At 40.1% G+C, this 12,500-nt stretch overlaps 1 protein-coding gene across 1 annotated transcript in view; it reads left to right on the forward strand.

Moving 5' to 3' along the window:
• LOC143017420 (uncharacterized) overlaps window positions 1-12,500 on the forward strand; it is a 49,143-nt gene that overhangs the window by 23,937 nt on the left and 12,706 nt on the right. The window contains exons 3-4 of the mRNA XM_076172137.1: window positions 1-73; window positions 10,705-10,893. The exon at window positions 1-73 is cut by the window's left edge and continues 4 nt beyond it. Coding sequence (XP_076028252.1) covers window positions 1-73; window positions 10,705-10,893 — 262 coding nt within the window. The remainder of the gene's footprint in view (window positions 74-10,704; window positions 10,894-12,500) is intronic.

Here is a 12,500-nt window from a genome sequence, read left to right on the forward strand (position 1 = left end):
GGTCTATCGGCATCAGGTGACTCTGCAGGATCGAACTGTCCAGGCGGAAGTAGTCGATGTCTCAACGAGACCGGTAAGTCCAGGAAAAAGTAGTCGATATGTCAGAGAACCTTCGAAAGTCCAGTAAGGAGTAGTCGATATGTTAGAGAATCTTCCTAAGTCCAGTCATAAGCAGACGACACCACAAAGGAACTCTTAAGACACATCAGGACTACAGTCTATGTGCTTTAAAGGAGTCCATTTAGGTTGTGGCATAAGTTGTGGTTTACTACTAATCATTCTGCCAAATCAACCTTAGTAAATGCTTTTCTCTCTCTCTCTTATTTCCCATCTATGTGTTATCTGAAATGGCTTATTTCATATTCTGTGTATAGTAAAGAAAGCTGTATAATAAAAGGAGTATCCCTTTTTAGTGTCAAAACAACGATTACCTATACCCCATCCCACTGGTCTCACCTGTGACACCTCGGCGTGGCAACGTGGGGGGGGGGGGAGCGCTGTTGCCACGTGTCATAAAATGTATTCAAATAATTGTTATGATCCTAAAAATTGATAGCTTTCTTTACTATTTACACGATTAAAAAAAATCATAAACGGGACATAAGAGATAAAGAGAGCCATGTACTAAGGTTGATTTGGCAAAGTACATAACGACCCAGAAGAAGATGGATGGATAACATCAAACAAGACCTAAGAAGTGCTGGGATGGAGAATACGGAAGAATGGATGACAAGTGCGCAAGACCGACGTCAATGGAGGCCGGTAATATTGGCGGTAAGGGGTCAGCAAGCGGCCCGAACACCAACAGAGTAAGATTAAGTAAGAGTAACATAACGACGTAAGCCACACCCTGAACGGACTTCTTGAAGCGCACAGACTATAGTCGATATCTCACCGCAGCCTGGTAACTTCACTCTGGACTAGTCCAGTGTATCTGTAGTTACAATTACTACTATAGTTACCGTGACCTCATTTTTCATTTTTATATAAAGTTCTAAGTATCAGTAGTCTTTAAATTTCGTTATCACTATCGTTAATATCCTTATCATGGTTACCAGTATATGCACTATCACCAGTAACCTAATTCATAGTTATGAACTGGGGACTGATATTTCCCTGCGCGATAGGAATCCTTTTACGAAAAATATAAGCACCAGTTTTGATTTTTGGTACTCGTACCGTGTACGAGGATTCGCACCCTATACCTGACACCAGGATGCTCACTGGACGAACGGGTTAGAACGTCGGAGGTCAAGATAACGGCAGTTCATACCCTACCGCCAGTGAGTTGGACCAAGGGTATGGTTCATTGAATTCTACCGCCATTAAGTCCTGTGTAAGGGGCACCGTTGTAGCCTCCTTATAGGAGAGAGTTGTGAATCATGTTTCAAAGCTTTGAAGCCCTGTCCGTCTCATATCTTGCCTAAGAAAATTGCAACAAAAGCTCGAAGTGGGATTTGGAAGTGGGATGAAGGAAAACAAATTGCTGACTCACCACATCATGATATTCCTGAGACTTGATGTCAAGAACATCATGATACCCCAAGGGTTCACTCCCATCTGAGAGTTGATGTCAAAAGTAAGATAGCGACGGAGACATTGGCAGTATATTTAGCCACTGTCAAGATTTTATCCTACCATCACTTAAAAAAGTAATAAATAAATATAAATAAACAAATAAATGAATAAATAGATAGTAATACATGCATACATATACCAACGGCTTTTTCCCCCTTACAAGGCACGTAGCCAATAACAAAGGCATAAAATCCACTCCCAGCCATTTCATCCCCACATGCTCCACTCACATTCACCATTCTCTCCCTCTTATCTTGGCTCCTCCTGGATGACGGGTCATCACTGCATCGCACCCACTACCCTGGATCACAAGCAATGCAGCAAGACACAGCACATCCACAACAAGGCCGTTTCATTTAATCGGCGACCCCCCATCTCCGTCCTCTCATGCAAGAAAGAGAGAGAGAGAGAGAGAGAGAGAGAGAGAGAGAGAGAGAAAGAGACACACACACACACACACACACACAGAGAGAGAGAGAGAGAGAGAGAGAGAGAGAGAGAGAGAGAGAGAGAGAGAGAGAGAGAGAGAGAGAGAGAGAGAGAGAGAGAGAGAGAGAGAGAGAAGACGGTGATAAATCCCTTCGGGCTGCATAAATATATCATTCACACCTACTCCCTCACCCCCCCCCCTCATCCCACGCCCTTCCATGCATCACAACATCATCCATACACAACTATTCCACACTCACCCCTAGCTTCTGTCTTCTCCCTTCCTTCCTCAACTGGTATTCTCCTCTTTCCCAATACCCTTTTTACCCCCATCCATCCATCTCATCCTTGGTCGCCCCCTCATGTTCACTCCTTCCATCTTTGCCTTCCACACCTCTTTTGCTAATCTTTCTTCACTCATTCTTTCCATGTGTCTAAATCATCCCAATACTCTTTCATCAACCCTATCTCCCAACTCCCTCTCCAGCCCCGCTCTCCTCCTCACCTCCTCGTTTCTCACTCTATCCAACCTAGCAAACCCTATTATACTTCTCAGGCATTTCATCTTAAATGCATTCAAACTACTCCTCTCTTCCTCTCTTATGTTCCATGTTTCTGCCCCATATAGTGCTGTCGGCACAATAACTCATTCATACAATCTCCTCTTATCATCCATCTTCCTCACAAACATACTGCCTATCTCTTCCTTTTTACTCTCATCTGTACCACATCCACGCACATTAAAAGACCCGATTCTTATGGTTCTGGCTGGAAAGCTCCTCCCAGACCCTCTTATGCCTTTACTTTTTTAGGAATGTCCCCTTTGGTGCTACAGAGAGTAGGATGCATAGTCCTATCCCCGTTCCATTTTTGTCGCCTTATATAACTCAAGAGGAAACACTCGGTAGTAGCATTCTTCTAACATCCCTTCCCATACCACCACCACAAGGTTTGGCGAGAAAAGGAACTGAATATTCAGAGAAGTGGTACAGGACAGTATTAAGAGTGTGGGGACAGCATAACGGAGGGACCATCATAGTATAATAAAGTATCATCATTTCTCTGTGAAAAGTGATTTCCTCTATCACAGACAAAATGATGTGTGGCTCTGGTCCATACTGGCGCTACATATATATCCAAAAGTATCACCTGCATGCTACTGAGCAGCATTTAACCCCACAATAACATGCAACCAATACCCCAGACGGGGTATTGGCTGTATGTTAATAATGGTAATAGTGGTAATATTGTTAATAATGGCGGTAGTGGTAATAGTGATAATAATGGTAGTAATAGTGATGGTAATGGTGATGATAATATTAATAATAGGTTAAATACCGGAACAGCCATGTAAGGACTAGTAGGTCTGTTGCTGTTCGTTTGTCCATGTAAGGACCAATAGGTCTGTTTGTTCGTTTATCCGCATAACTTCATTATTCCACTTGACACTAAAAAATCCAATGACGATGGTGGGGTAGAAGATGATCTCTGGAAGCAGTCACGAACCGCACGGGTGTTGGTGCAGGCCCTTTGACCGCAGCAAGGCAAGAAAAGATGCCTCAAATCAATACTTTATTCTATACCCTTACTCCATCCTGGCTAGGGAATTGCCATCAGTAAGATCATTCAAACGCGGCATCAATGATAATAACCGAACAAGATCAACATAAAGGGTGCAATAGCCTCACCAAATCCAAACTTCCTCTGTTGCACTTCCGCTCTGTCCCGCAATGTTCACCTGTGAACGAAACGAAGACCTTCCCCCAACTCCCCAATCTCGATAAAGATCTACAAAGGTAACACAGGAGCAATGGCCTCCCATCTCCATGGAGGGCAATGATCACCATCGTCTACGATAGCAGCAGACTCGAGCATCACAGTCAATGACTGCAACTCCGATCATACTAAGGGGCGTTGCATAACTGAGCTTACCCAACCCTACTAACCACCAAACTGACTAATATCGAGAAGTGGAACTTCACTTGGACTACCCAAGATTATTGGTCTTGAAAACTACTAATAATGAACCCATGACAATGAAATACTTCATGAAGAAGAAATAATAGAATTGTTGAAACATTTTGACAAGTCGAGAAAGGTGGACAAAGAAGACACGGGTCTAGTTCCGAGTTTATTCCTAACTGATTTTGCTTTGAGCTTCTTCAAAGGAATGACGAAGACCAAAGCGAAACCTGTCACTTCCCTGAAGAAGCTCAAAGCTAAACCGGTCAGTAATAAACTCAGAACTAGACCCGTGTCTTCTTTTTCCACCTTCCTGAAATAGTAAGACGCCTAAAATTGATAGGGGTGTATCGTGTTAAGAAAACCATAAACTATACAAAAAACAATATCCCCACACTAATAGTGACTCTCAGCAACCACTATTTAATCGTAAACTACTCAGAATATGAAATTAAGAAGTACTATCCCCACTCATGTCGCTACTTCAACTGCAAGCACTTTGGACACATAGGGAGCAGGCGTATATACATATTGTTCAACATTTGCACGAGGTACCCTATACTCAAATCCAACCAAATGTAAAAGCCGAAGCCAAGATCACCTAACGTCATCCTCACCCTGCACAATATACTAATTTGTAAAAGAAGTCCTATGTCTCAGAGACACGGAATTCATTAGCTTCAGAAAAGCCCGAAGACAAGTACGATCCAGGATGATTAGATGTGAGGTTACGTACGCGGAAACACTACGATCTGTCAGAACATTATCCTTGTATAAGCCCAGTTCATCGACCACGCCAAGAGAGACCACCCATATCATGCAGGAACTACTTACATAAATTCCTCCGACTTCCTCACCTATGTCACTAGAATCAGCAATTTAACCCCTCAGCCTAAAGTACAAGAACCTTCTACACAACCTCCTATCAAAGGATTACAAAGGCGGAGCATGCCGACAGGAGACCTTTTGGTCCATATCTAGGTCGGATGCGAAAAAAAATCATAATAATAAATGAATAAATAAAAATTATAATAATGTAAATAACAAATAAAATGTACAAATAAATGCATAGGTATAGTTAAATAATAAACAAACAGGTAAATAGTAAATGATAATAAATTGACATATAACTAATAATAAATGAGAATCAAACCCCAGCACTTACAACCATACTACCCCAGAAAAATCTAGCTCTCCCGGAGAAAACATAAGAGATGTCTAGTTCTCCAGGAGAAATCATAAGAGATGTCTACCTCTCCAGGGGGAAACCATAAAAGATATCTAGCTCTCCAGAAAAAACTATAATAGATGTAATGGAGCAGATGAGGTTGACCACACCCGCATACTCCCCACCCTAATTGAGCCATCAAACTATTCCCTCTCCAAACAACCAAAGCAAATCTCTTTTATCCACAATACCCATCGGAATACACGAAGCCTCCAAATTGGATTAGGAGTAGACATCCACTTTAGCCCAATAAAAATAATATACAACTATACCAAACCCTATGCAAGTCTAGCAAGACCTCAAACTACCCTAACAAGACTCAACTTCTCCACAACCCATCTTTCTTTCCAAAAGATACTCAAGTATACCAAAGAACCTACAATAACAGTAAATGATACACAACCGAAGTCCACCTAGGTAATAAAACACTCCATCATACGATGAAATTGCCGAGGAATCATCCCAAATTGGGAAAGTATATATATCCCTCTCCAGGAATACAAACCTGACTGAATCTATTTACAAAAAACACAATTAGCCATACGCACCCTGCCACCAAGCCTAAAAGGCTATATTACATTCCTACCCACCTCACTTTCCCTATTCATGCCAAACAAGGAGGTACAGCAATACTCGTCTGCTCAGGCACCACATCTCTATAACTTAAACACCAGACCCCTGTCCAGGCCACAGCAGCCAACATTTTCCTACATGTTCCATTAACCATCTGTTCTCTATAAGCAGCGGCGGCGCCAGGAATTTTTAGTTGGGGAGGCTAAGGGGGGGCTGAGCAAATTTTTGGGGGGGCTAATAGTAATATGATAATACACATATATTATCCTCATTTCAGAAGGGGAGGGGGTTAATGGTAGGGCTAGCACTGATGGTTGACAAATCTTTAGCCCTGGCAATTAAAAATTCCACTTAATAAAATTATTTCAATGAGTGTTTTAAATTTTCAATTTGCTCATTTCAGTTGGGGGGGCCAATGGGGGGGCTGGCCACTTTTTTGGGGAGCTAAAGCCCCCCCAAGCCCCCCCTCCGGCGCCGCCACTGTCTATAAGCCCCACCCCCACCATCAGAAACCATTACATCTGAAGCACTATCAGCCCTCCTTACACAACAAATCCCTCCTTTCTATATATTTTACCAAGAACCGTCAATACACCACCAGATCCCCTCGAGTCAATGTAATATCATTACAAAGGATTACAAAGGCGGAGCATGCCGACAGGAGACCTTTTGGTCCATATCTAGGTCGGATGCGAAAAAAAATCACAATAATAATAAATTAATAAATAAAAACTATAATAATGTAAATAACAAATAGAATACATAAATAAATGTATAGGTATAGTTAAATAATAAACAAACAGGTAAATAGTAAATAATAATAAATTGACATATAACTAATAATAAACGAAAATCAAACAGACAAATGATAACAAAACAAAAACAAATAATATAAAATAAATTATAATCATTACAGCATCTTGCTTAGGTGTTTATCTAAATGATTCTTAAAGCTTCGAACTGAACTACATTGCACTACCTGTGTAGGAAGTTTATTCGATTCATTAACTACACGGCTGGCAAAGTTGTTTCTACCTACTTCCAAATTGAATCTATTAACGAACTATTCCCCGTTACTTACAACACAAACCAACTTGCAGCCATTTACTTCCAAACAATGACTCCCACATCCAGTAATCAGTCTCTATGGATACCAGACCTGCTCCATAGTGACCACATCCCACCTTTTACACATTTTACTGGTTTTCACACACACACACACACACACACACACACACACACACACACACACACACACACACACACATACACACTCACACACACACACACAAACACACACAAACACAAACACAAGCACAAACACACACACACACACACACACACACACACACACACACACACACACACACACATACACACACACAACCGTGATGGCTCTTTTCCCGTGCAAATAATAAGACTTTTCAAACAACACTATGCACAACCAAAACAGAAGATTACTCAGCAATCGACACAACATTTGCTTATCTCACAAAGCACATAAATTCGGCAGCACTCCCATTTGCTCCAAAAACCTCACCATGTACATCACGACGCAGTTATCTGGTCGAATGCAGACAGCACCATAGCACATAAAGTAAAGAAAATGGCCTTGCAACGCTTTTAGGACAACCCTAGAATCTTCCACATTCTTAAGAAAAAAAAGAACACAAGCCCTATGAATAATATCCAAGTTATAATGAAAAACACTACATCACCTAGATGATAACAACCACCTCCCAAACCCCTATCATAAAATATATACATGAAAAATCTCAAAACTCTCCCATATCCAACTTAGTTGTTACAATTACTACAAAGATTTTCCTTTTTGTATTCAGCGATCACAAGTTTCCGGCACGTATTCTTGTTCTTGCTTTTCCTCGTCTTGGTCTTGCTCTTCCTCATTTTGTTTTTCTTCTTCGTTGCATTGTTTTTGTTCTATTTCGCAGTGATCTTGTTTTTTTTTCCGTTTTACTCTTTTCTTTGTTCTTTGCTTTGTTCTTCTTTCCCGTCTTGCTCTAGTTCATTTTTTCTTCCTAGTGTTGTTTTTGTTCTTCGTTATTTTGCTGTCTTCTTACTTTCCACATATATTTTCCTATTCCTACTCGTATTGTTCTTATTACTGTTTTCCTCATCCTGTTCTTGTTTTTGTTGTGTTCTTCTTCCCTTTCTTGATCATGTTCTTCATATTTGTTATATTCGTCGTTTCGTGCTCGTATTCTTCTTCAAGCTCGAGTCCCTATTCGTGTTGATGTTCTTCTTCTTTCCCTCCTGTGCTGCTCATCTGAACGTCACTCTCTACAGCACAATTTTTAATTAGCACTATACTTCCCTACCACTCCATCTATTGGTTTGTCTCCTACCCTAGCATCAAGACCTCCCAATACCACTACTGTGACATTTCTTCCTAAACCTTCTATGCACTCATTGAAATCTCTCCAAAAAGCCTCCCTTTACTCTAAACTCTTCTCACTACCAGAACCAAATGCACTTACGAAAACCTACATCTCCCCTCCCAGTTTCACCTTTATCCACACTGACTTTGAAGAAACCTCCTTCCACTCCACCACACGTTTACCTATCTCTTCAATTACTAGTATAGCCACCCCTTCTCTCCCTCGTCCTCTCTTCCCTCCTGATTCCCTTCTAACAACACTCCCAAACTCAAACTCGCTCCTCCCTTTCAACTTAGTTTCACTCAACGCTAACACATCCATCTTTCTTCTCGCAAATATACTGCCTATTTCTTCCTTTTTACTCTCATCTGTACCATATCCACTCACATTAGAAGACCCAAACCTTAGAGTTCTGGTTGGAAAGCTCCTCCCAGACCTTCTTATGCCTTTGCGTTTTTTAGGAATGTCCCCTTTGGGGCTACAGAGAGTAGGACTCCTTGTCCTATCCCCGTTCCATTTTTATTTATTTATTTTCTTCTACGACTCAAGTGGAAACACTCGGTGGCAGTATTCTTTCTCCCATACCACAGAGTTCGGTAAAAAAGGAAATTTATATTAAGAGAAGTGGTACAGGACAGTATTAAGAGTGGGGGGGGACAGCATAATGGAGGAACAGTCGCGCTATAATAAAATAGTATCGTTTCTCTATGTATAAAGATTTCCTCTATCACAGACAAAATTATGTGGCTCTGGTCCGTTGGGGCGCCCCATATAGACCCTAAAGTATCAGCTGCACATTACTGAGCAGGTTTTAACCCAACAGTAACATGCAGCCAATACCCCAGACGGAAGCGCTCTTCACATGTGATTTACATTTTATGGTCATTCAAACTATAGGCTGTAGCTCTTATACCTATAAGCTGTAGCTCTTAAAGCAGAAAGTTAAAATTGGTTTTTATACGGTCAGGTGCTACTAATTGTAAATTTATCTTATCTTCTATCATGCTCTCTGCTCGTGATCAGGGTGTGCGGGTTCTTTGAGATGTATGATGTCACAGTCCTTGAGAAATTCTACCGAGGAGCTGCCTGCGCTCCAACAATGTCCCATTTTCCAGGAAGGATATAATGTGTTGCACTAATAACTATCAACTAACAACTAATATTGTGATTTATTTCAAAGTTGCACTAGGGCACTGTCACCGAGACTTGCCTCCAATGGCCTTCCAGGAGTGATATCATGTGTCGCACCAATAACTATCAACTAACAACTTATATTGTGATTTATTTCAGAGTTGCACCAGGACATTGTCACCGAGATTTGTCTCCAATGATCTGAATTGCTATGTCTCTAACCTGTCTTTATTTGATTGGATTTCTTTATCCCCATCCCCCATTTTTTATATGGAGGCGTTTGGAATCACAAAACCTGCAGGTTGAAAACTTTCCACCGAGTTTGTTTGAGGATCTATATCCTCTTTGTGCAGGGGTTCTTAACCTGGGGTTTTCAAACCCCCAGGGGTTTGCGGGACGGTTTACAAGAGTACTTAGATGACTAACGAAAGATTACACAATGAAATCTGCATATGTAGAATAACTGTACATTATTTTTTATGTCAATGCTTAACTGATGAATAGAGACATTACAATTTGAACCATTTGATATCTATTGCGATACCATAGTATGTTTGATTAGCTTTAATACATCACCATTCTATATTCTGTGTCAGGTTAACGGAGGTACGGGTCGATGGTCTGATGACTCTCGGGATGCGTAACGGGGAAAAGGTTGCCAACCTCTGTATTAGTGGATTACCAATGCTTTAGAAGATTAATCAAGACTATTTATTTGCTTTTATAAGGTATAATACATGGAATCATAGATGAATTTTTCAGATGACGATGAGTTTTTTTCAGAGATAAATATAATCGCCTGGTGTGAACTACCACAAAATCCTTTAAAGCATCCACCATGAAAGTTTTCATAACCTATATTCACCATCCCTCATCCACGAAGTGGGATGCTGAGAAATACCTGATAGGGCAACCTCTGTCAGTTGCGGAAATCCTTTGGGTTTTTTAAGCCGATACTTGGGTCGCCTCCCCGCCTGGGCTGGGCTGTTGAGAACCAACGCGTCATAGCCCTCAGCGGCTTCAGTGAATCGAACTTACGACCACCTACTCATGAGTTCGACATTGTATCCATTGAGCTACCTCGAGTTTCACTGACAGAACACCCATAGCCCAGCCAATGACTCTTTAATAGATCTCTGAGGGAAGAAACTTTAAATTGCTTAATTCACGAACGAGATTAGAAACCTCTTGCTAAAATACACATACACAATATATATATATATATATATATATATATATATATATATATATATATATATATATATATATATACTGTATATATATATATATATATATATATATATATATATATATATATTAAAGTGAAGATGTTCTAGAGGATGATACACATATATTCCTAGAAAAGACATTCTAAATGCTTTAGTTATCTATTTTTTCCCTCAGGGCGACATGACCGTCCCAAGTTTAGAAATCTGCCAGTGCGACTGTTACCTGGTGGTGTATAGCATCTCAGACCGACCTTCCTTCGGGTTGGCCAATCAGCTGCTTCGAGCCATCCTGACGTTACGGCATCCCTCGTCTCCGCCAATCACATTACTCGGAAACAAGCACGACCTGGAACATTGCCGCCAGGTAGGTCAGATAAGTTTTATTCTTTTGTCCACTCAAGAAATTCACACTAGTATGACTATTCTTTGTTTAAGTTTTCCTTAACTTGTGTGAGGTTAGGTTTTGATAAAGATGAAGATGATTGCTTATATTTTTTTTCATCGCCACCATTTGCCTCCTCAGCTATTTCTGCCTGGACAGCCAGGAAAGGTGTTGGTCACTGGTCAGAGCTTTCTGGCATAAACATACTCAGATGAGAGTGGGATTTTTAATGGGGAAATTTTAGGGAAACATATAATCCCCCATATTCCCTGCCACTTGGGCCACGTGAGCCATTGTTTGCCTTGCATGAAGCTGCCACTTTTTTATGGGGGGCAAACACAATCTCCCTTTTTCCCTGTCAATAAGGTCACGTGACCCATTGTTTGCCTCGGATGAAACAGGCACTGAAATGGGAAATATGGAACTGCATGAAATTCGAGTTTACCACACAGGGCAGGTTTGCACTCGCGTGCAACTTATATGTGGAAATCTGAAACCAAAACTAAATGAATAAGTAAATAATAAATAAGTAAATAAATACATGCATATATAGATAAATTAATAAATATATAGATAAATGATGAATTAATAAACAAACGAATAAATGAATAAATAAAAAAATACTTAACTGATAAGTTAAAAGATGAATAAATGGTTAACTGAAAAAACAAATGAATCAGTAAATATTAATTGATTGATAAGTAAATAAGTAAATAAATACATGAAAAAAGAAGCACGTAGCGGTAAATACATATATAGTTAGATGAATGAATATACAAATAGATCATAAACTAATTAGTTGATTAATAAACAAAAATTAATAGACAAACAAACAACGACAGAAATAAATATGACCGGATAAATAAACAAACAAGCATACAAATAAAATCAATAAAATAGTTTATGCCTACTGTAGGCCTTATGGTCTCTTGTAGTCTCCTTCCTTCTTATATTCGTATTGGTTCATGATTTCAAATATGCTTCATGAGGCTTCGATCGTCTTCAATTATCGAACTTCAATGTCTTTGCTACCAAGGAGGGTGGGGCTGAGGTGGAGGGTGCCTCGGATATAAGATTGTCTGGTGCCAGCCATGAAACAAACAAAAATAAATAAATAAATAAATAAACAAATAAATAACACCACCATGAACGAAAGGGGCTCATATATATATATATATATATATATATATATATATATGTGTGTGTGTGTGTGTGTGTGTGTGTGTGTGTGTGTGTGTGTGTGTGTGTGTGTGTGTGTGTGTGTGTGTGTGTGTGTGTGTATTGTAATTTTTTGCAACCGAATTAAGGGATACGGAGAAAGAGAGAGAGAGAGACAGACAGACAGACTGACAGAGAGAGAGAGAGAGAGAGAGAGAGAGAGAGAGAGAGAGAGAGAGAGAGAGAGAGAGAGAGAGAGAGAGAGAGAGAGAGAGAGAGAGAGAGAGAGAGAGAGAGAGATGTATTTCACCTTCTGCGGACGGAACTTGAAAACAGATTCAGACATGGCCGGCTCTTTCTGATACGCCAAAATATAAACATGATAATTTCATCATTGATTCGAGAAAACTTATCAACTTCATTTTTTTCCC

This window comes from Oratosquilla oratoria, chromosome 32 (genome assembly GCF_046742065.1).
Source record: "Oratosquilla oratoria isolate Oo_2021 chromosome 32, ASM4674206v1, whole genome shotgun sequence".
NCBI classification, from domain to species: domain Eukaryota; kingdom Metazoa; phylum Arthropoda; class Malacostraca; order Stomatopoda; family Squillidae; genus Oratosquilla; species Oratosquilla oratoria.